At 31.7% G+C, this 26,603-nt stretch overlaps 2 protein-coding genes across 3 annotated transcripts; both read right to left on the reverse strand.

Annotated features, from left to right (window-relative positions):
- Positions 1–4,046: 4,046 nt before the first annotated feature.
- Positions 4,047–5,047, reverse strand: LOC133308720 (uncharacterized). The gene has a single exon (XM_061509404.1). It carries the CDS (start codon positions 4,910–4,912, stop codon positions 4,379–4,381), a length of 534 nt encoding a protein of 177 aa, XP_061365388.1. The 5' UTR covers positions 4,913–5,047; the 3' UTR covers positions 4,047–4,378.
- A 9,278-nt stretch (positions 5,048–14,325) lies between these two features.
- Positions 14,326–18,482, reverse strand: LOC133308704 (probable alpha,alpha-trehalose-phosphate synthase [UDP-forming] 9). 2 transcript variants are annotated; one of them, XM_061509382.1, is made up of 5 exons: positions 18,306–18,482; positions 17,552–17,784; positions 15,688–17,509; positions 15,122–15,395; positions 14,326–15,041 (listed from the first exon to the last, which is right to left on the reverse strand). In XM_061509382.1, exons 2-5 carry the CDS (start codon positions 17,673–17,675, stop codon positions 14,739–14,741), a joined length of 2,523 nt encoding a protein of 840 aa, XP_061365366.1. In that variant the 5' UTR covers positions 17,676–17,784; positions 18,306–18,482; the 3' UTR covers positions 14,326–14,738. The 2 variants fall into 2 exon arrangements, with proteins under 2 accessions (XP_061365366.1, XP_061365365.1); XM_061509381.1 differs by having other exon boundaries at positions 15,688–17,784; positions 18,306–18,481.
- Positions 18,483–26,603: the final 8,121 nt, after the last annotated feature.

The raw sequence follows: 26,603 nt of genomic DNA on the forward strand, positions 1-26,603 counted from the left end.
ACGAGAGTTGAGTTATAGACCTCTGCAGGTCAGATCTCTAAAAAGAAAAAACAAGCTTAGTTCAGGAAGTATTTCTTAATCCTAACCAATTTTCGTTAGTTTCAAGCAGATCATGAGCAGTACCATTAATATGAGAATTTAATTAATATGATAAGTGATTACAACATTGGCTGTAATTTCAATTAGCATAAGTATCTCTTCTTCTCTAGGGAGTAGGAACTGGTATTATATTTTCAATTAGCAATGAGATATGTACTTTTTACATATTACATGCCTCACAAGATGAGACAAACTTCAAGTTACCTCTGGAAATACTAAGCTGACAATAACAATATTAGCAAACCATTGAAGAACTCCAACAATCATTGAATTTGGGTGGCCCAAGCAATAGTTGGGTTTGTCGTGACTGACTATGATCATGTTCTCTCTTTGCTTCGCAAGAACCAGTAGTGTTTGTGTTTTCTTAATTTGCTCTCTTTAAATGCTATAATATGCTCAAGAAAGTCACCTGTGATATATGCTTGATAAGATGTATGGTTCACTTGTTTTGAAGGATTTCACCTTCTTTATTTGTCAAGAAATTTAATTTCATACGTAGTCTTTAAATTAATTTATGCAATTCAGTCCTATTAAGGTGAGTCCGTTTGAGACAATAACCAACGGGGTTGTCAAGTGTGACGTGGTATTCGTTTTCCGGGTTGGAATAAAATTTGACTTCACTACCCAAAACAACAGTTTCGTGTATAGTTTAAGGATTTAATGTGTCTACTGTAAATAAGTTATTGAGTATATATCTTTTTTAGTCCCTAACAAATTCCACGAGGCCCCAATTGGTCCCTAGCAATAAAAAATGCCATTCGCGGTCCTTGTATTTTAAATAAACGTGCTACGTTAGTCCTTCTGTTAGTTGGTATTCAACGGCCAAATTAACGGTGCACACGTGGAACGTTAGTGAGCTGAGTCACGTTACTCACAAGCCACGTTGGACAATAGAACGGCGTCGTTGTGAACATCAGTTCCTAACCATGAGTAATTAGAAGCGGACGACATCATTTATGAACCATACGCATCCTCAACCTTGGTCTTAACTGATTTGACACACTCACACAACAGTTAACTTCTGCATAAACCCGCTTTGCTCGTGAGCTTCATTTACGGTGAACAATGTGAAGTACGGTGGTTTGTGGGTCAACATCGCCTGTGCACTTGCAAGGATTTGGAGGTGGGCTGGTTGTTTGGTGGTACATCAAAAATACGCTTGTGTCCGTTAACTGGTTCCAAGAAGGTACGTGCATGTAAGCCTTTGTTTATTATCTATGGTCCCCCCTGTAAATGGTTCATTGATTTATGTTTAATGTGGTCACCCATATGTGGTTCCTGGTAAAGTTATGGTTAGGGTTTTAAAAGTACAGAATTTGTTAAATGTGGTCCCCTTTTGAGTATTGTATTTGCTATTTGTAGTATTTTGTGGACCCAAGTGTTGGGTAAATCGATTGCATGGCCATTTCAAAAAGCACTATGTTTTTGTTTGTTGCCACATTTTTGTGATTGTTTGTCCCTGAGTGTTACAGTAATATATATAGTAAAATTGTAAAGTATGGTTTCACAACTCAGTTGTAGTGTGAAATCAAATTGATTGGTTATATGCTACTGTAAAATAATGCAATGGTAGTGTGAAATATGTTTGTGGTCTGTTTTTCTTTACAAATGGATCAATATATAGTGATAAGATATCATCATGGGGGTGTGTTGGTGAGGAATGATGAAGGGAAGCTTACTTATGTAAATGGACTAGTGGATGATTTACCTGAGATGGATGCTGATTATATCAACTTGCGTGACCTTGAAACTCTATTCAAGGGGTGTGGATATAAAAAATGTAGACAGATGTTGTGGCTTAAGCCAAATGAGTGTGACTTAGAGGTAGGTTTAAGACCTCTTAATAAGGACTCTGACATTGTAGAAATGGTTAAAGCTGCCTTAGTTAATGGGAACAAGGTAGATATTTATTTCGAAGATTGCATTGCAGTTCCTGACATTGTAGCACCCGCACCTACAGAAGGGAGTGATGGGTTAAAGTGTGAAAATGGTGATGAGGAGGGGGTGTTAGGTGATTCAGTTGGCAGTGAAAGTGACTTGCATATGACTTCTGGTGATGAATATGAAGAAGGAGAGGGCAATGCACTGTCTAGTGATTCATATAACAGTGTAGAGGATGAGCCATACAAGCCTCCTCCCCCGGGTTATGAGGACCAAATAGAGGATGAAGATGACTATATTTCTGTACCTCATAAGTCTGGGGAAAAAAAGTCTAACTTAAAGAAGAAGAAGAAAAGGTTAACCAACATAATTGGGGAAAAAACTTGGAAGAGGATGACTACATATGTCATTTGAAGAGGATGGGTATGGATATAATTCTGAAGAGCTGAAGACTCCTCCTTCAAGTGGTGAAGAGGAGGTTGAAAGGCCTGTGTTTCCAAAGTTTAATGCAGAGAATACATTTGGTCATGTCCAACTAGAGCTTGGAATGGAATTTGTCAGTTTAGACCAATTTAAAAATGGTGTGAAAGACTACAATATTAGTCTTGGGAGACAATTTAAGTGGGTTAAAAATGACAAGATCAGAGCACGGGCCAAATACAATAATGAAGACTGTGATAGGATGATATACTGTGCATGGAACAACAAATTGAATAGTTTCCAAGTGAAGACATTCAATGACTCACATTTTTGCTGCAGACTTTTCCAAAATAAAAGGGCCAGCAAAGATTGGATTGCAAAAAAATTAGAGAAAAGGCTGGTGACATAGCCCAACATGACAAGGGCTAAAGCTTATGAGCATTTGAAAGAGAAATACAAGGTCCATGTACATCTAAAGAAAGTTAGCAAGACACTTAATAAAGCCAAAGGCATAATTAAAGGTTGTGAGAAGGAACAATATGCAAAGTTAAGGGACTACCTAGCAGAGCTTTTGAGAAGCAATCCTGGCTCCACTTGCCAGCTGCAAGTTATACCCCAGCCTGTCCCTGAAATGCCACAAATATTTTCAAAAATGTATATATGTCTTGATGCGTGTAAGAAAAGGTTCAAAGCTGGTTGTAGGTCATTGATTGGCCTGGATGATTGTTTCCTAAAATGATACTATAGGGGGGACATTTGTTGAGTGCAGTGGGAGAGAATGCAAACAAGAGCTTTTATGTAATTGCTTATGCAGTGGTGGACAATGAGACCAAGGAAAATTAGAAATGATTTCTGACTTTGTTACAAGAGGACATTGGAAATCATGAAGTCTATAGTTGGAACTTCATTTCTGATCAGCAAAAGGTATGTTTTATAAAACTTTCTTTGGTTTTATATGGTTAATTTATAATATGCTATTAGTTAAAGATGACTGTGTTGCTTGTCATATGTATGCAGGGTTTGATACCAGCTTTGCAGGGTTTCGTGTGTAGTGTGTTGTTTAAGGCTTTAATGTTTCTATAGTGAATGTAGATAAGTTATCTACATTTTTTTTTGGATTAAAAAATTATAATTAGAAAAACTATTATAATTCTATAATAAATTAAATTATAAAAATACCTTAATTTTTACCCTAAAATAACGTCCTTTTTTATCCGATATAAATAATTTATATACATTAATAGTAGAAAAGATGAACTCATAGTTTAAATACCCGAAAATTGTGAGGGTAAGTTTTTCTTTCTCACTGTTTTGTGGTATGATTGTACCAAAAAAAATATCTACCTGTCTATCGGTTAACCTCCTACAGCAAATGATACATCATGCATAACCTCAATTTGAAGCTACAAATTCATGAACATGTTTCCTATTTATCTACCTGTCAATGTCTCATTCCTTGAAGAAAGCGATAACATAAGTTGCTCAATGATGCTCATAAGATAAAGCCTTATCCTTTTCACCTTTTGCCCAGTTGATCACACAAGATAGTGTTTAGAATTAAAAAAAGAGATTTTAGAGGAAAAGCGAAAAAGACAAATACCCAATAGTTTTGACTAGCAATTAATATCGTTATAAACGAAGGCTCACATTACACGTAGACAAAGTTTATTGCATTTGCCAAGCTATTCCTAAATAAATAAATAAATAATAAACAAGCATAAGAGAAAATTCAGAATTACACACTCCTCCTACTGAATATCAACACGCTGTCGTATACTCCTCACCAACCAGTAAATGAATTATATAATAACAATATATATTGAAAAAGAAATAAATAAGAATATACTATAAATATGCTAAAAAAAAAAAACACACAACTTACGCCACGTTTCCACTCACGCTAACCTCGTGAAATTAGCGCAACACTCCACTGGCGCAGGTTAGCCTCCACGCAATCGCTCTTGCTTTCTTGCCATTTTCAGCCAAAAACGGCGACGTCTTGACCCGGATCTGTCGAAACGGACTTGGAAGGAGGAGGAGTCGAAGCGTAACGGACCGAGAAATTCCGAAATCCGTCATAACCGTCATCTTCGAAATCCCCGTTCTGCCCCGGGCCCTCATCGAAGTTCAAGGCGTAACTCATGGGGTCGTACTGGTATTTCCCCATTTGCCGGTAACCGCCGCTCCGGTTCCGATTGAACCGCCGAATGAACGTCTTCCAGCGCGGACCCGCCGCGATCTCCGACCACTCGCGAACTCTCATGAGAACCCTGAAGCCAGGCGACCACCACCGGTCACCGACGCTCCCGGTCATCTGGTGCGTCTGAGATTGAGACTCAGACCAAGACGTGGATCGCACGCGCTCCCACCACACAAAGCCAACGGAGGCAGAACGACGGGAGCCGAAGCAGCAGGGGAAGCAGAAGGCGCAGCGCGTGTTGGATAAGAGCGAGTTGGATCTCCCTTCGACTGTGGCGGTTGAATCGAGCTCCATAGGGTGAGAATTGGACATGTCGGAACAGAGCCTAATGTTTTGCTAATATTGTTTGTTTTTTGTTTGTTTCAGTTGTGGTTGCATATATAGTGTTTAATGTCTGTACTGTAACGGATCTTAAACCCCAATCATTCACTCATATCAGCGACTCTGTCAGCAGCGCTGCACTACTATATACAATTGTGATTTTTCTTTTTTTCTTTTTTTTATCGTTTTGTGACGTCAGTCATGGGATGCTGATTGTTTATTTTATTATTTGGTGAAGGCATTTTTATTATATTGGGTAGGCGTGGCGAAGAGTTTAGGAGCCGTCGAAGTTACAAGATATTTTTAGATATTGTAGGCAGTCAGAATATGCTGTACTGTTTGGTTGATTAGGTGTCAATTTAACTGATATTTTTTTAAATTTTCCTTATGAAATAAATTATAACTGTAATTTTTTTCTTAATTTTATGAATCAAATCATTTATCATTTTAAATAACATAATTTTATTTTAAGTAAAACAAACCTATTTTTTTATTAATTTTTTTATTCTCTCTTTCTTCTTTTAATTTTGATAAAGAGAAAGAACATAAAATATTAATAAATATATTAAAGAACATAAAATATTAATAAATATATATATTAAAGCATAATTATTTTATTTAAAAAATATAAAATTATTTCATTTGATATGATAAATATTATTTTATAACTATTAATTTAATAATAATTTTTTTTACAAAGATTATAAATATAACTTCACTCTTTTTTTTATATAGATGTTGTTGTGCCAGCAAATCCGAAGGGAAGCACGTCAACCGACATCGTCTATTTTTTTATTTTTTTTTTGGTAAATAAACAAAAGGAGGAATATATATATATAGAGTTTTATTAATCTCCTTTTACATAAGATAGATATCTTATGAAGTAGAGAGAAACTAGATGGGTCCCACCATTACAAGAAAAAAGAAAAAGAAAAAAAAGTGAGGTGCAGGAATCGAAGTGAGAGAAAATGAGATAAGCTACCTCATATAAAAGGAGACTAATATTTTTCATATACATAAAAATATTTTCACAGTCATTTTAGATAAGGTTATCTACAGCTATCTTTTTTTAACTAAGTATGATCGGTCCTACTTAGTTATAACAATAAAGCTGTTCTTTTTTTCTCTTTCCTCAAACACTGTCGGCTGACGTGGCGAAAAGAGAAAATGCAATTTTAATGTATGACCAGTCATACTTAGTTAAAATGAGGTAGATATAGACAACCTTATCTAAAGTGGTTGCAGAAATATTTTTCCCATATATATATATATATATATATATACGTAAAATTATTTGTGCAGTCGCTTTACGTATAGCAACGACAGCTATATAGTTATGATTTTTCAGATTTAATGTTTTCATCCTTTGTATGATTATGATTCCTCGCATTTAATGATTTCAAGTATATATATAGCAAATCTTTAATTGCTCTCAAGTTATCAGAAATATTTGACCCTAAAATCTAACATGTGATTTTCATCAATCAACAGTTATCATTTATTGGGAATCAAATTTATTAATTAATATTAATTTCCAATAAATGATAACTGTTGATTGGCAGAAATCAAATATTAGAATTTGGTGTCAAATTTTAAAATTTGACATTAAATATGAGATAGCATTCTTTGATATCAATGTCAAATTTTAATATTTGACATTAAATTCTAACTATTAAATTTCGTCAATCAAATGTTATTATTTATTACGAATTAATAATTAATTAATAAATTTGATTGACGAAAATCATAACCATTGATTGGCGGAAGAACAGTTAGGATTTGGTGTCAAATTTTAAAATTGACACCGATGTCAAATTTTAAAATTTGACTCCAAATTATAATATTTGATTTCCGCCAATCAACAGTTATCATTTATTGAGAATTAATATTAATCAATAAATTTGATTCCCAAGAAATGATAACTGTTGATTGGCGAAAATTACATGTTAGAATTTTGGGTCGAATTTCGAAATTTGACACCAATGTCAAATGATGTTATCCCTATGTGTGTGTGTGTATATATATATATATATATATATATATATATATATATATATATATATATATATGCAAAATCATTCCTGCAGCTGCTTTACGTACAATAAAGACAGGTGTATGGTTATGATTCCTCACATTTAATGCTTTCATCCTTTGTATGGTTATAATTTCCCGCATTTAATGTTTTCAAGTATATATATGACAAATATTTGATTATTGCACGTACAGCAGCTGCAGAAATGTAAACCCTATATATACATACACATATATATATATATATATATATATATATATATATATATATATATAAGTAAAATCATTATCATTCCTGCAGCTGCTTTACATACAATAAAGACAGGTATATGATTATGATTCCCCACATTTAATGATTTCATCCTTGGTATGGTTATTATTTCCTGCATTTAATGCTTTCAAGTATATATATGGCAAGTATTTGATTGCTGCACTACAGCAGTTGCAGAAATGTAAACCCCATATATATATATATATATATATATATATATATATATATATATATACATATATATATATATAGAGAGAGGTAGGATCCGTTGACACCAGTGTCAAATTTGAAATTTGACACCTTATCTGAGAGCTGGTAGATCAATGACTCTGATTTGTAAGCATGTGACATCATTGATTTTTTTTGATTTAACGGCTCTCAGATGAGAATAAATCTTTGGTACTACTGCTATACCAAAGATTCAGTGCATCCCACCAATGAAAATATTACATGTCAGTTAAAATTCTGTTTTTTCTGTCAAACTTTTTCTCTCTCCTATGATGTGTAATGTTCTTATTGATGAGATGCACTGAATCTTGGTACAACAGTAGTACCAAAGATTTATTCCTCAGATGAGGTGTCAAATGATCCTACCTCATATATAGAGAGAGAGGTAAGATCCTTTGACACCAGTGTCAAATTTCAAATTTGACACCTCATCTGATTTGTGATCATGTGACACCATTGATTTTTTTTATCTAACGACTCTCAGATAATATGTCAAATTTCAAATTTGACACTGGTGTCAAAGGATCCTGCCTCAATATATATATATATATATATATATATATATATATATATATATAGGATCAGGATCATTTTACACCGGTGTAAGACTAATAAGTCTTACAACACATCTGAGTACCATTGATTTTTGTACATCTGACGGTTATAATTTAGGAAGTCATGCGAATTAATTAATATTAATTAATTATTAATTACACTACAAATACCAATCGATGATTTCCGTCCATCAACGGTTGAGATTTGATGTAAGACTTGTTAGTCTTTGGCCCGTTTGGATGTGCTTTTGAAAAAAAGAACTTTTTATGAGTTGCTTTTTCTAGAAGAACTTTTTTTAAAAGCTAAAGATATTTTGCGTTTGGATATAATATTTGGAAAGTACTTTTAAGTAAAAATATTATTTGTATGTTAAAATAAAAAAGTTCTTTTATATATAAAATATCATATCGCCTTCCATTTCTTTCTTCTTCAATTACCATTTCTTCGAGCTTCCACAACAGACACACTTTCTCTCTCTCTTTATCTGAGTCATATTATATTAACTATTAACCATTGAATAAAATGGTTCTGAAATGAAGTATGAGACTCTTCGATTCTCTCACTGCAAATTGCATCTGAATCAAACACTATAATAACCTCATTCAAACATTGTCAATTCATTCTCTGTTCTTTTTCTATCGAAAGTATGATTTTTCTGTTTGTTTGAGGTTGGTTTGTAAAATGGAGGCTCAGCAGAGAAAGAGGAGGATTGGGGTTGTTATCACCGTCGCAAACGCCGCGCTTCGACGACAAGCAAGCGCAAGAGCTGCTATCTGTTTTTGACTTCTCTTTTTCCCAGAAGTTAAAAATCTTTGCTTTTTAATTTTGCTTTTTTCATTAACTTTTGCTTTTTTTTAAAGTCACCATCCAAATAGTTAAAAAATCCTAAAAGCACTTATATTTAAAAAAAAAAAGCAGCTTTTGGAATGGTAGAAGCCCATCCAAACAGCCTCTTACACGGGTGTAAAAATGGTATAAAAAGAACCTGTCTCATTATATATATATATATATATATATATATATATATATATGGCTTACCATTTCTCAAGTTGCTTGGAATAACTTTATTTACAGTCATTAAATCATAACCGTACAAAAATATATCAATGGTAATAAAAGAAGAGAAAAAAAAATTATAATCATTCAAAAGTGAATCAATAAATATAAGAAAATAAATAAATAAAATGACATAATTTTATGTTGACCAGAGATAAACATATCTTAAACAACTTGAGAAATATTTTTCATATATATATATATGTGTGTGTATGTATATGTGATGTTAATATTATAGCCTGAGTGACATAATTTTAAAGTATCATTAATTCTTGAACTTTGTAACTATCCTTCTTCATTTGTTAATTATATTTTTTATTCTAATAAATTTTAGAGTAAAGCTTCTTTTGAGTCCCTAATAAAAAATATGGTCCCCATTTTAGTCCTTTGTAAAAAAAAAAATTAGTCACAAGCAGTGTTTTAAAACCCGGCTCGGACCGACCAGGTTGACCCGGGACTCGGTGACCCGGTGGGTTCCCCAGTCCGAACGGGTAGTTGGACCGCCTCTGCAGTCAACCTGGATTGAATCGGTTGACCCGGCCGAAACCTGGCGACTCGGTTGACCCGGGTTAGACCGGTTATTACTTTTTTTTTTTTGGTAATTTTTTTGTTGTTGATAAGAACTCTTGAATTAAATCATATTCATATTTTATGGTGAATATGATTAAAAGTAAGGTGAAAATAATAAGGTATTTTAGATTAGTGCAGTTCGTTTATGTAATTTAGTTGCATCTTATAATGATCTCATGAAGTTAAGTGGTGATAAACACTGATGGTCTCATGATCTCATCTCAACGGTGGGCACTTTTTTCTTAGTGTATATTTCATGCATACTATTTGTTATCATGATTTAATTTATCCGTATCATGTCAAGCACAAAAGGTGCATTTAACTTATATTGCAATTTAATCCAATATTAGGATATGGTCTAGAGCTAGAAGCTTAGAAGTATATAATATTTGTTATCATTGAAAAATTTTTATTTTTTGAAGTTCATTGATAGTTTTCTTATGTGAATTTTTATTAATATAAGTAATATTTTTATATTTTTAATATGTGAACAGTAAATCCGGTTGAACCCGGTTGAACCAGTGACCCAGTACCTCAACTGGTTCGATGACCGGTCCGAGTTTTAAAACACTGGTCACAAGGTTCCTAAAAAATTTAAAGTGGACCTATTTAGTTGAAATTGTGATCCCTCATGAATTTAAAAAAGACTCACATTAGTCCCTTAAAATGTCTAAAATGGGTCCACTTTGAATTTATTAGGGATCTCGCACTATTTTTTTATAAGGGACTAAAATGAGAGCAATATTCTTTATTAAGGACTCAAAATAGATTTTACTCTAATTTTTATATTATCTTATTACAGTGTTGTCCTATCGTTATCAATTGTCGGTGGCGGACACAAAAAAATTTCGAAGGGTAAGGATGAAATGACAAATGATAATATATAAACACATAAGTGTTGTATTATTTATTGGAAATTTTTTCTTATATTACACAAGATAACAAAAATTTCCTACACATACATGTAGAGGAGAGATGAGAGAGAATATAAAAGAGAAAAAATATATAAATAGGTCACATCTCTTTATATGTGAGTGTAGGAAAGTGTTTTTATCTTATATAGCATAAGAAAACAATTCTCCTTATTTTTTATGTATTATTAATATAATTTATTTTTTATATTATCATTTAATTATGTAAAAATAAAAAGTCTAATGTAATAATTATATTAAGCAGATAGTGGAGTAAACATGTATAAAATATAATATATAAATTTTATTAGAATCAAAAATATAATTAACAAATGAAGAAGGATCCATAGTTACAAAGTTCAAGAATTAATGATACTTTAAAATTATGACACTCAAGCTATAATATTAACATCGTGTGTGTGTGTGAGTGAGTGTATATATACATATGGATAATAAAATTATATATAAAACAAATTACCGTGGGGTGCACATGTCAGTACACAGTAGGATCTAATGTTCGTCCTGGTGATTTGTATAAACATATAGAAATAACAAAACCAACGCATGCATACAGAAATGGTAAGTCGCTGAGTATGACTGCTGTGGCATGCATGCCTTTGGGTTGACTTTTCCACAAACCAGTTCAGGAGCCGATCTGGTTCATGCCAATGGTAAAGTCAGAAATCTTTTTAAAAGGGCCGAAGCTATAGTTTAATTTTTTTAAAATTATAATTATTTGTAATAAAAAATTAAAATAATACTTATAATTAAATACTTCTCTAAGTTGTGAAGGGAGGAATTTAAAATATAGGGGTGATTGGTTCTCATGTGGAGAATTTTTATCTCGGGTGACACAAAAATGATGCAGGCCACATTTTTTTTTTCTTTTTTGAGTGACGTCCACATCAAGTTCATTTTAGCGGCATGAGAAAAAAAAGTCTCTTATTATAAGATATTCATAAAACTCTTAAATATATGATTAAAAAATTAGAAATAAAAAAAAATTAAATGATAAAATTCAGTTGGCGCATGATAGATAAGAAGATGAAAAATAAGAATATGAATGTGATCCTCCTCAATACCACTTTTAAGAGGGATATAAAGTGTTAATTCTGGACCTATCCTAAATCAGACTAGTCTCCAAGTGATAAATTAATTAGAATATTTCTAAAATAAAGTAAAATTATAAATGATATTTAAAGGTTTGTATAAACTTAAAAGAGAAGCAATAACCCATGCTAGTCCCACCTTCCCTCTACCACTAGTTGATGCCTTCTTTGTAATACTTCAGGGAACCAGAACAAAAATGGTTAATACATAAATACTCGTTGATATATTTTTAGTTAATTTTTAAACAATTTCTCGTAGACTTAATAATTGCCCCAAAAATAAAATGACCGAAGCCAAAATTTTCTTGTCAATATACAAATAAATATGTAAATATCAAAACATTAAATTTAATCATAGTAAATCTCCTTTTATAAACATAAAAACAAAATACTAATATAATTATCGATTTTTAAATATTCTGAATTTGTAAATTTATGAATAATTTTAAATTATAATTAATAATTATTTAAATATTATGTTACATGTCATAATAATTTGCTTCTTTGTATATTCATAAATATATTGTTTGCAAAGTGAGTAAAATAATATAATATATGTGAAAGAGTCTATAAATGAAATGATGTATATTGTCATGTGGTACTTAAAATGATAAAATGTGTAAATTTCATATTTAAGATAATTCGATGGTAAAATAATGCAAATATATATTATCTTGTGGCAAGTTAAAATTCCAACAATTGAAAAACTCATATTTTACAGTCAAAATTTTTGTTAATTGAAATTCTATAATACATTCTTCTTATTATTATTTAATAATAATATCTAATTCATGTAATTTGTTTTTACTTATATTTTAACACAAATCACTTCAGTAAAAATATAAAAACACAAATTTTTACACAAATTTTTAACAACAATCCCATAAACCATTGTGATTTGGCATACTCAGCAATAATTATTGCTGGAAACCATCATTATTAGCACCACCACCAACATGCAATATCCTCTATTGGTCATAACCGGTATTCCCTAACTACTGCCGATATCATCCAAAAGGATTCTAATTCAATTCAAAATATAGAAATGTTTTAAAATTCGGACTGATTATCGATTAATTCAAGATATTGGGATATTAGTTCAACCAGATTTAATGGGATATATTATTCACATATTAAAAAATATATAAATATATTACTTATAATAATATGAAGAAAGTGAGTGGTAATAAATGCTATAAGTGAAAGAGAATGTTATCTCTATCTACAACAAAAATGGCAGCATTACATTTTTTATCTTAACAATTTGCATAATTTTCAATTTTTTAATCAAATCCTCATAAAGGTAATTGGAATGCATAAAATAAGAGAATAATATTAATTAAATTATATAAAATTGATGCATTCCATCATCTCTCGTTAGTCTAACCCTTTCACGGAGATATAAGAAATTTGTGAATCAATGTTAAAAGTGAATCTCGCGAATCAACGACCATGACAAGTTGGTTAAAAAGTGAGATAGAATAAGATCATCATCTTCAAGATTTTATGCACTTTGAGACGATATAAAGCAAATGCAAATAAAAAATTAATGCACTATAGATATTTCTTTATAAATATAAAAGCATAACCGATGAAAATAACAATACCAATTATCCAAATGCTTTCATAAAATATAAACTTTTTTCAATTACAGAATATATTAATAGGAAGAAGAAAAGAATGAATATGGGGAAGGATAAAAAGTTGGCTATTATACATAGTCCCGACCAGAGCTTTGTTTTTTTTGTTGTTTTTTTTTAAGTTGAAAAATCAAATTGTTTTTAGGGTTCCTTCAGTTTCCGGTTCATTGATGCAAGTCCAGCTTGTTTAAGACTTTCCCCCTTTCTTTTGTTTGAATAAGAATCAAACTTAAAAAAAAAAATTGGTCTGTTTTTCAAAATAAAAAAAGGGGTCAATTAGGTTTTAATTTAACCTTCGGAGTCACCGAGACTCGGTTGGGTCAACCGTCTAAACCGAATCAAGTGTATGATCGGTCCAAATAGTCACTCGAATCGATTTTCTCACTGGGTCACCGAGACTCGGATCGTCCCGTTAAAACACTAAAATATAGTTCTTTATTTATCTCAAATATAAAAATTAAGATTCTTAGTCAATTATAATTCAAAAATACTTAAAATTAGAATTCTAATATGTAATTCGAATGATATCAACCAAACTGACCCTAAAATGCTAAGTTTCTAGCGATTGACACTAGACGGATTCATGCACTTTAGATAATATCCACCTTCAATGATGTGAGATTTCAAATTTCAACCATCAGGTCCATCAAAAATCATCAGTGATCATAATGTCTTTAGATAATATCAATTAAAACATATTTAATCCTCAATTGCACGTTTGACATCAAGATAATACACAATTTGTCTGAAACGTAGTCGTTAAGCCCAAAACTATAGGACACCATTAACTTGTTCTACCTCAACCAACAAAAGCTTATTAAAAGAAATCAAGTGAGCAGTTATCCTAAAAGATATGAAATGCATTTATGTGGAACGTAGATGCTAAGAAATAAAGATAGATGTACTCAATTTTTGTGACCTACTTTCTGAATTTTAGTTTTAATTGTGAATCAAGTATAAAAAATGGTGCATGGGTTAACTTGCTCAACTAAGAAACAGTTTATCATACAGATAGTGGTAAATGGTTGATGATTTCAGATTCTGAATGAATTCATGCATAACTGAATTGAGTTCAAATATACATACAATGGATTCTCATCCAGCTAGAATGCCTAGGTTCTGTATCTATGAATATATTTAGTATCCTCCTTTCAAAGGTACTGCTAAAGCCAACAGTTACATCCATTTGCCCCCACCTACCAATCAAAATCAATCACTCTAAACCCCCCTGCTCAGTTTGTGAATCCTAAAGCCGCAACATGCTTTACAATCAAAACTCAAAAGTCAGGTTTGAAACTGTTTTCTTAAAATGCTTGTGCACATCTTAGCAGAAAACAACTATCAAAACCGTAACCATTGTGTCTTTATCTTATGCAAGTGCCTAGACAGCTTAAGTGTATATTTCAAACAATTTTCTTGGAACAGACTTCTATTTTTTTGTTTTTTTTAAGGAGCTTCTGAAGAACATGTTGATTTAAGCCCCGAAGCATTACCAAGAGCATGAAGTAACATCATCACATCCACAGTATCATCTAAGTAGTATCTAGCTTTGCTTGGTTTTTGCCCAACAGTACATGCAAATATTTCTGGTGCTGAAGAGGAGGTTGCATTATAAGGCTTGGTTGATATGCTCTCAAACATATCCTCATCAGATTTATCATCCCCAATGCACAATACAAAATCTGGCAGTTTTCCTTTCCTGGTTAGTGTAGACAAAACTTCCTGTGCAACTAAACCTTTAGTAATCCCCTGTAATGTTGATTAACCAATATTATTAGCTTTTGAGAACAATAATAGGTTGAGAGATGAAGAGATAGGTATATATGTACCTGAAGCTTGACTTCAATAATATGTTGTCCCTTTTTAACAACTACAGGCTCATTTGCAAGTACATTTTCAAGGTGATTCAACAGCTCCATGGCCTGCCAAGATCCAAAATCAGGATCGGCATCATAGTAATGCCATACCAAGGCACTTTCTTTGCTCTCTATATAGGAGCCGTCTGTAGCCTCCGTATATGATCTCATCACAGGTTCCGCAATCCTCTTCCATGCAAAATCTGTACCTATATGACTCGTTTTCCAACTTGATTGTTTACCCCACCTATCGCAATGATCAAACAAAAATACAGTCAGTTTAGAGAACTTGGTAGTAACATGACAACCATTATACCACAATAAGCAAAAATTCCCATGTAATCATGTGCTAAAGGTGAATTCAAATTAATAAGCCAATGCTGTAAGCCCCAGACAAAAATCACTATTTATTTTCGTTCTTCCTTTTCGCCTCTTCTTATTTTTTAAGGGGAATATTTTGGTATGATTAAAACTATTTAAGGGATATTATTATGATTAACAGTTTAATTGCACATAATCAACTCTATAGAAGTACTCACCTTTTAAAATAACCATGCTCAGCTGCTATACCAAGATTTTCACACTGATCAAACCATTCACTCAATGAGGTTTTCCCCCTGCCGCTAACAATAAACACAGTGTTGTTAAGATCAGTGCAAAGATTATTTAGCACAGATATGACTTCAGGACTAGGGGCTTTAACAATGGAAGCTTCAGGTACAACTGTACCATCATAATCCAGAAAGATTGCCCTGCAAGTTGTCCTTTTATATGCAGAGACAATGTGGTCTATAGACAGCTTCCTGAAGCTAGGAGAGAGGGACAAAATTCTGAAATTCAGGCCAAAGCCAATGCCCCAACAACGTTTACTATAGTGATCTTTGCACGACAACACTAGATCTTGCTCAAAGCTTCGCGCCCAATAAGCCACATCGTGAGAACTAACATAACGATAGTGCTTCTCATGCCGCAAAATTTTCTCTCCAATAGGCATTGTGATAGCCAAATGTAGTGCTTCAGCTACGGCATTGATATCCCAAGGGTTTACCTTGATTGCCCCACTAAGAGATGGCGAGCACCCTATAAATTCTGAAACAACAAGCGCACTTGTATGAGGGGAGTCAGGAGCAATATCTAAGGCCTCGTCCATTTGATAACTCCCTTGCCTACAGACAATGTATTTGTATGGAACCAAATTCATACCATCCCGCACTGCATTCACAATGCAACATTCTGCCAAAGCATAATAAGCTATCTTCTCATAGAAAGGAACATCATAATCAATGATGATGACAGGTTCATAACCTGGAAAACCAAATCTTTCATTTATCTTTTTGGCAGTAGTGTATGCCTCCTCCTTAGCTTCCTCAAAATCTTTACCGGTACTCCCTGGGGGTTTCAAAATTTGGACTAGTATTAATTCACCCTGTAGTTCTGGATATTGCTGCAGGAGTTGTTGAAAAGCCAAGAGCTTTAAACTGATACCTTTAAATATATCCATATCATCAACACCAATAATAAGTTTTTTCCCTTTAAATTGTTTGCGGATTTCTCTAACTTTGATAGAAGAGGAAGAGTGATTTAAGGCAGATTGAAGTCTACCCATATGAATCCCAACAGGTAATATTTTAATGAATATTGTACGACCAAAGTATTCAAGCCCAATGTAACCCCTTTTGGATTTATATTCCAAGCCAAGCATTCTACTACAGCAGGACAAAAAATGGCGTGCATAATCAAATGTGTGAAAACCAATTAAATCTGCATTAAGCAATGCTTTCAAAATCTCACCTCTGACTGGCAGAGTTCGATAAATTTCTGATGAAGGAAATGGCCTATGGAGGAAAAATCCTAGCTTGACCCGACTATACCGCTTCCGCAGAAATGTTGGAAGAACCATTAGATGATAATCATGAACCCATACATAATCATCTTCTGGATTAATGATCTCCATGACTTTATCTGCAAATATCTTGTTAGCAGAAACATAAGCTTGCCACAAGGACCTATCAAAGCGATTGCAATAGCCTGGATACATGGGCAACATGTAATGGAATAGTGGCCACAAATATTGCTTGCAGAATCCATTATAAAACTGTTTTTGGAGGTCTGTAGGAATAAAAGTTGGCAAGCAATTGAATTCCTCCAGTAACTGAAGGGAAACTTTCTCTTGCTCGCTTGCATCAACATCAACATTCAGAGATCCCACGTAAACAACATCAGTATCAGAAGAGAGACCATCCTTTAACTGCAAAAAAATTGAATCTTCATCATAGCTAAAGCACCATCTGCCAGATATGCTATCCCTTTTACAATTGAGAGGAAGAAAATTTGCTACTATAATTATCTTGCGATGGTGTTCTGATGAGAAAACATTTGAACCATCATCATTACTTTGTCTACTATCTACATCAGATATAACTCCCGGAAGAGTCATAACTCGCGGTAGAGCTCTGGGAGTTTGAGGGTGATTTAGAATATCCCCTGACACCAAGTCCAACAAATTCATGCACGATCTTGTCACCATCTTTACTTAAATTCCCAGTTTTTGAAGCTTTAAAAGTGCAATATTATGTCGGAACCAGTATCCACAAGTAAAAAGATCTTGAATAAATAACCCAAAGAAAAGCAATAACCTGCAAAGATAAAAGAGAAATAGCTATAACTATACAATGGAGCAGTACAGGACACAAGTACATAAAATAATCAAACTCCACAAGTTCAATTATTCAGTAATTTTAATATTGGTAGATAATCACTGCTTTTAGTATATGTGTTTACACCATGGATTGGTTGTTGAAATTGGAAAACAAATCAATGATATTCACATGATGAGACAAGCATTTTCCAATTAATATTTAGTATGGTTAACTTTGTCAATGACTGTTGAAATTAAAAGTCTAACAAGTGACAATATCATTGAATGCTACAAAGATAAGTATACCATATACATATATGAACAAACATTTGCACAAACATGCCACCAATATATATAAGTACCTTGATAATCTATAATGCTGCATGTTAGAAACATATAAATACAGTTCCACAGCCCTCAATTTTTTCAGTAATTAGAAACCATTTAATTTAGTAAAAAAAAAAAAAAAAATCACTAGCCATTTATATATCACGTAAGAAAGAGAAAACATCAACTTACTTCCTAGCTACTAATTAGAAGAATCAAGTTGCCCGAGGAAATATTTTGTTCAATGTGAATTTCACTATCAAGTTAAAGAATGAGAAAACAAGGCTTGGATAAATATCATCACTGCATATCATGTGTTTAGTACTAAGATTTTGGGTTCAAGCACATCTCCAACCAGCGATTATCTTGACCCCACTAGATAAGCGTGTATCTTCTAGGAGACTGTAAAAAGAAGACCACATCTCTATCAAGCATTAAGGGATCAAATCCCCCTCCATCCCTAAATCAAATGAATCACCACCAATCAAATATTATGCATATGTGAATCCCCTATTTCAGAAGAATAAAATCAAGTCAAAGGAATAATCAAATAGGGTGCATTCAATAGCACTGATTTAATTACTTTTCATTTAACAATTTAAGAATAATTTACTTTTCGATTTCTTTCGTGAGAATTGATGAAATCAAAGCAAAAAAAGAAAAGAAAAATTAATGAATCATTGAATCGTGCGACTCGTATCGGTGGGTGATATAAAATTGCACAGGTTCATGCATATATTGCAGAATTCAAAGTCATCTTTGATTCATCACATGATATGAATCGTTGGCTTGTCGAATAGTACCGAATCGTGAGGTTCGAATTGCGAATTGTAAAATTCTAACAACTATGATCACCACTTTTTAGGGTTATCTATGACTCACCCTCTCCATCCCTTGACCAAGTACCTGTCTACTGTATAAATAAGGTTAAACCCCAGGTATGAGATCTCTTCCCTCAAGTACTTACCATTGATGCAACCTCTAACTTAGTGTCGGAGTGGCTTCTGTAAATACACCCCCACACTCTGCTCTTGCACCAAGAGCATTAGCACCTTCAACCATTTTGCCTAGAATCAGGTTTGCCCCTACCATTGATTATGGAATGAAATATTATTATTATGATCCTTCTAATGATCAATTTTCTTTTAAACCTTCTAATTAACACTAGATTTTCAAATGCAGATTCAATCCAAAACCCATAATCACCCACTTAAAACAAAAAGGTACCATAGATTAAAATGCATACAACAAAAGCTCCACATGTTTACCTGGATTTAACTCAATCACATACAGCTAATCTCATGAATATCTTTTCATACCTGATCTTTCACCCAATTCTATACGAGCACAGTCAGAATTGATCATAAACACAGAATCACAAACTTCAAATAAGCTAAATTCGCAACCAAAAAGCATATAAGTAAACAGCCTCAAGTATACCCAGATTTTGAATTCGTACTTATGAACATCTCTTTTCAATTATTCGCCTTTCAGACAATTCCTCGTTGTCTACCACATGAAGCCCGTGAACAAAAAGGCATTACACTTGAGGACAACTAGGCAATACACTGCTTAGCAGACCTACCGTGTAAAACAATTTCATGACTCACATTCCTATTATATCACTTAAATTTAGCTAAATAATTTAATTGCATATCTCAGTTTGGCAAGTAAATAAATCAATGGAATTCACCTACTTACAGAGTTCCTCCCTACACACAGTACCAAAAAAAAAAAAAGACAACCTTGTGCTATAAAGCCCTTCAAACTTAAAAGTAAATTGGAAGCACAAATGGGTTAGTCTTAGTTGCAGCTTAGCGTAATTATTTAGGAGGCTTTGTTTGTTACTGCATAAAAGATTTAATTTGCCTGTTGCATTTCCCAATTTTTGTTGTAAAGTTCTCATGAATTCCGTTTATATATTGACTAACACACACGTACAGCCTAGGGTACCAAGGACCTCGTACCAACTTCAACAATATGTAGCATTATTACATTCATCTACATGCAACAAACAGCTCCAAATGCAAACATAACGAACCCCGCAAGACCTAAATAGCAAGAAAGACAGAGAATAGCATGCATTTACCTTAAAAGCATCAAAGAGGTCCAAACAACACAAGATTAACACTCAGTGACTATACAGAAAATCATCATCCCGCATGAAAAACAACAACAGAGAGAGAGAGAGAGAGGAAAGAAAATTAGATATCAAAAAACTAATGTCCCTCTGATCGCTGAGGAAGCAACAAAATGAAAAGAAAGCTTCTCATCTGTGAGAAGATAATTCAAACCAAAAACAAAACATGTCAATGAAATCTCAAGCAGTCATTTTACCTTCTCCTTCCTTCGCTGCCTCAACAACCAACAAGAAACTTTCTGAACAAAATAACGAAAATGAGAATACACAGGTGGTGTATAAAAAAGTGCATATGTACTATGAACAGAACTGGCCTAGAATGAAAAAAAAATTGTTAATAAAATTTGATTTTTTAGATAAATATGACATATCGGATAAGTGTGTGTTAGGTTGGAAACTGATGAGATTTGTGGGAGTTTTATGGACTAGAAAAGAAACCGACCACAAAAAAAAAAAGAATATTAATAATAATATGTTGGGAATTTTGTTTCCGAGGTTTCGTTTGGTTTAGGTGCCTTAGTTTTAGTTAACTTCAAAAGTGTTCGTTCAACGAAAGGATGCTTAGAAACGTAGAAAGTCAAAAAGAGTAGCAAATCTTGTTGGCTATATTTTTATACTCAAGAGAGAGAGAAATCATCACGGTTGGATTGCAATCTAGTTGGTCTTACGTTTTGATCCTCAATATTTTGCTACCACAAATGCCCTTTTACTCAATCTCTTTTCATGACCTTTTGTCAAAGTTACTAATTACTGCTTAGCATAATTTTTTTTTTTTTTTTTTCGGGTTTGTCTACTCTCATGTAATTAGTTTATACTAGAGAGCATATCTTATGTTAAGACATAAAATAATGAGACCCACTACTAAAAAAGAGAAAAAAAAAGAAAAAAAAATAACAGCACACTTATCAAAGTGTTTATGGCATAAGATAGTAGTCTCCTATAATATAAGACTACTATTTCTTTTTCTTTTTTTATACATTAAAAAATTAAACACACAACTTATTATATAACTATTCACATTTTTCATCACTAGACTAACCTTAGTAACTTGTTTAGCATAAATTCTTAAATAATTGTGATATGCACTTGCACAAAAATTTCATTATTATATTCATATAAAAGTGAGTTGATCCACTAATTTTTTCTCTTTATAATAAGATCTACTCACTTTACACACGAGTGTGACGGAAATAAAATATTTCAATAACATGCAAAAGCCAAAATATTTTTTTTTTCATATTTTATAGTAATAATGTATCACTTCTTAATTGATTTAATGGATGCATATGTGTATGTTAAAAATACGTAAGAATTTCTCATTGATTATTGTGATTTTTATATTAATGTTAATGAGTTTAATTAATAACATTTTTTAAATTGAGAATTAATCATTCCATATGAGTTTTCATATGAAAATACTGTGTAAAGAGATATAAATGTATAAATTTTAAATAAAAGCTTCACAAGGATTTGCACACAAGTTATATTCCCATGTAACATGTTTGACAAAATAACGACTAGATAATGTATGAACATTATTTATTTGTTTTGAAATCATGGTTTGCGTAAAACTGAAAAAATAAACAAAATAAAAGTTTGCTTTCCTATCGGGTTAAACTATACATCTTAATCTATAATTAAACATGTTATAAGTAGTTCAAATGTTTCATAGTATGTGCATAGTTTTTTCTTCTAAGCGCACTGCACATAAATCTTATATTTTAATTGCGTAGCAGTATATCAAGGAACAGTTATAATGATTAAAAAAAAAATTATTAGAGCAACTCAAATAAACAAGTTTTTTTTTTTTTTGGGTACAGTTATAAACAAGTTTTTATCTCGCATATAATTTCTCTTGAAAGAAGTCGCACTGTATGGATGTAAAAGAATAGCAGAAATGTACCCCCCAAAAAAAATAAAAAATAGCGGGAAACAAAATTGCAAATATGGGTAAAACAGACATTTAATACAGTCTTGTGAATGACCAATGTTGAAGGAAGAATGCTTCCAAACGGGTCAATGGCACTGTTTTAAAGGATATATTTTTGGATGAAGTAAGTCTTTCATTACCAGAATAAATAATAGAGAGATAAGATATTATTCTGATCTTTTTCGTATTTAATTTATTTATTTATTTTTAATATTGTTGGATTCTAATCTTAAAAAATAATAATAATAATAAAGGTTAGTTGAGAGTCTAATCAAATTGGAGATAAGTAAATAGAAAATACATGAAAAGATGGTAGATATAATATTTGAGAAAAGTTATATTGACAAACTATTTTTCTTACAAATTTACAAACTGCACTAAGTTTGATTGGTCATAAACTCTTGATTGATGTATGGCCAGTTAGACTTAATGTAGTTTATAAGAGTTTGTAAATAAAAAAATTTATAAATATAACTCTTTATAATATTTTGGGATAAATTATATTTATAATTTTTTTTGATAAATTACATTATATATTCCCATGAATGCATTTCTAACCGAATCTGTTCTCAGAAATATATAATTGAATTTATAAAAGTTTATACATTTTTTTTATAAATATAATCATTTCTTCCTAATTTTACCGCCAATAATAAAGTAGCCATGGAATGGCGATTCTTTGCTTTGCGTTACTTAATAATTGACTTTGAATTTGGGTTGATAATTCGTTTTATAATATAATGCAATATCCATTTTCAACACACGTTTCTTTAAAATTTGAATCCATGGGTCTGAATGCGGTTATGCGGATAAACACAAACTTGTCCCACAAAGTCATGACATTAACAAAATACAAAATAGAGGACTTGGCTTGCCAGTAGGTTATCAGAATTTTCCTTTATATGATTGATTCCTTTACACCACTCTTTTCAAATTGGATATAAAAAATAGAATCCCAGCTAATTTGTTCAAAATAATCTGAAATTAATTCAACCATCAATCTATAACATGTTCCGAAAATGGATAAATTGACTCTAATTTAAAAATTAAATCAAAATTTTACATTTTGCATATAATTCGAATTAATTATGGGCTTAATATTTCTTATATTATAGGAGATAAAATAATTTTTTATACATATATAAAAGTATAGGTCCGTATGAAGAAAAAAAGAGAAATAAAAAATATGAATCTTACTCATTTTTATATAAGTATAAGAGATAAAAAAAATTTGGTAAACATAAGAGATAATTTTATCAAATTCATTAATTATATATTGGTTTAATTTTTTTTAAAATTAATTACTTAAAAAAAAGGAAAGTGATAAATATGGAGGTGTGTGAAGGGAGAGGGAATGGCGTGGAACCAAAGTGTAGGAGGTGGAGTGCTTTATTGGTAAATCATATATATGGTACATCTATAAAAAAGAGAGTAAAATTTTAGAATTTGAAAGAAATACTTAAAAAGATATGAATTAAATGAAAAAATATTTGGAAAAAATAAATTTTATGTTGTATAAAATTTTTAATATCATATCATAAACATATTAAGTGTGAAATTCACCTATTTAATAAAAACAAAAAAAAGAGTGATACATTTTTTTTTTTTGATAACAATACATTTTTATAGTGTGTATAAAAGAAATTTATTTTCTTATACAACATGAGAAAAATAAATCCGCAAATATTTTTCCCTTTTTGAAATTTTGTTTACCCAGTACATCATGTACACAAGAAATTTCCCCAGGAGGTGGCAGGGATTTTAATGATTTCTCGAGAATGACCGACAGTGCACGCGGTTCTCGACCTTGCTTCCTACACCTTCTTCCTTCTGTCATCCATTTTGGATAATGGATATTGGTTGATGAATAGTATTACTTAGCAGGAACATCGCTTTATCACGTATCATCAAATTATTTACTAGAGTGTCATGTCAATGGTAAAAATTTCTGAATGCTCACAGTATAATTCGTTACACTGTATAGTAAAATATGTGGTCAAAATGTCAGAGTACATAGTCAGCAACAGGACACGTGTCAAGCCAGCAGTAATTCGCTGTAACGAATTACTCAACCAACAGAACTTTGCCACATCATCTTGCATAATTCGCTACACTGTGTAACTAATTACTGCTGGCTTGACATGTGTCATGTTGCTGACTCTGCACTCCGACATTTTGACCATGTATTTCGCTATACTGTGTAGCGAATTATTCCTTCAATTGAGACGTACCACATTAGGAATTATAATTCGTTACACAGTGTAACGAATTATCCCACGTGGTATTTCGAGAATTTTTACTGTTACATGACAGTCTGGTAGATAATTTGATAAAGCGTGGACTTTGATCACTGTTCCGTTATTATGAGTATTTTCCATTTAATGATGTTTTGCCTTAACGACAGCTGCTCCCTTTTTTTATTTGTTTCTATTAAGAAAAAAATAAATATATTGTCCATTTTCGTTTATCTAATATTCATAAATTAAATTCACAAAATATTTCGTTTCTCTAAATATTTGATAATTAAATTTTTGGGTTACAAATTCTAATAAATTAAGCAAATTATAAATATTTTTATTTTTTCTGGTAAAAGTGTGTAAATTCGTTTGGCAAACAAATTAAGAGTGAAGAAACAATTACTTCACAATTGGCTCAAGGTAGTAGTATGCCTTAAGGCTTAGTAAGTATTTATATGAAATTTATAGATAATTCCCAAATAAAGTATTTTTAAATTCGAATCTAATTAAATTATATATTTGTCAGAGGTAGAAGGTGATCTGATGGGTAACTCCTATCGACTTGATTTCATACTCTTACATTGCATTGTTTATTTCCCCAAGTTCATAAAATACCTATATAGATAGATAGTCATAACCATTTTGGATAATGTTGATGAATGGCGTGACCATTCAGTGCACATGTTGCATACAGTAAATTTGTACACGCCAAGTTGACAAGTTATAAAAAAAACTTACATTTCCTATCTAAGGATTTTTGGATATATTATATATGCCCTAATTATTCTATCACAATGCAGTAAGATAGGACCTTCAAAGGACTTCAATATATGTTAGTTATGAATCTCCATCTTGAGCCAGTATTATAATAAATTTTGTCGATAATTACTTTTCAACATTAGGAGAAAAAAATAAATAAATTGAGAAGAAATTACATGGAATGCATCGTAAACCAACCGAATTTACTTATCTAAAACGGATTACTATTTCATATACCAATTATCCAAATGGATGCCCCTTAATGAAGAATTGCATTGGTATAACATGTTTTATTGGAATTTTTATTTTAATGTATTATTAATGTAATTTTTTTTAATAACGTCATTTAGTTTTTTGATTGGCATATCATTTAATGAATTGACTATATTGATAATTGTATATAAGATGTTAAATTGAATAAATGATGCAGTAATACATTATTGTATGCAAGTATAAAATTTTTACGCTGACAAAGTATCAAAATTGAGTTTTATTGTTAATTAATTGTTACACTAAACTAATCATTTATTTACATATCATTAACGGAAAATTGATTAAACCATTTATCCCAGCTAATTAAATTATTTATAAGAAATAATGTAATAAATCATCAATTCATTTGAATTAACTACTAAATCACTTGTTGATACCAAATACCTTAAAACCTATCTTTCAAAAAAAAAAAAAAGAATCCCCCAAGAAATGGATGTTATTGTTGATTTTGGACATAATTGACCAATTTATACGTCAAGAATATTCTTGCATTGATACATATGTAACTTAATTAGAAACACATTTTGATAGTTCCATTGTAAGTCCCACATAAAATATGTTCGTACCTAAATTAAATATGGGGAAGGATATTGTGACAACCAAGTTGTGTTACTACCAAGTGACTACCAATCAATCTCACCGTTAGATCGATTATGTTGATCCAACGGTTATATTTATTTACATCTTTGTATGGTCATGATTCCCCATATTTAAAGTGAAAGCATTAAATATGGGAAATCATAACCATACAAAGGTGAAAATAAATATAAAGTATTTAATTTGGGGAATCATGACCATACAAAGATGGAAATAAATATAATCGTTGGATCAATATAATCGATCTAACGGTAAGATTAATTGGTAGTCACTTAGTAGTAACACAACTTGGTTGTCACAATATCCTTCCCCATTAAATATATATGTATTTGTGCAAGAAAAACTCATCCACACCACGTCCCCCGGATTTATGCATGAAGAGCCAAATAATGTAAATGATGTTATATATATATATATATATATATATATATATATATATATATATATATATATATGGGAAGAGATCATTTGACTCCAGAGTAAGACTTATAAGTCTTACTCCTCATCCTAGCCATTGATTTCCATCCATCCAACGGTTATAGTTTAGAAAGTTA

Source organism: Gastrolobium bilobum, unplaced genomic scaffold, assembly GCF_033153095.1.
Source record: "Gastrolobium bilobum isolate Gb01-03AN ecotype WA unplaced genomic scaffold, APGP_CSIRO_Gbil_v1 utg14120, whole genome shotgun sequence".
In the NCBI taxonomy this organism is placed as follows: Eukaryota; Viridiplantae; Streptophyta; class Magnoliopsida; order Fabales; family Fabaceae; genus Gastrolobium; species Gastrolobium bilobum.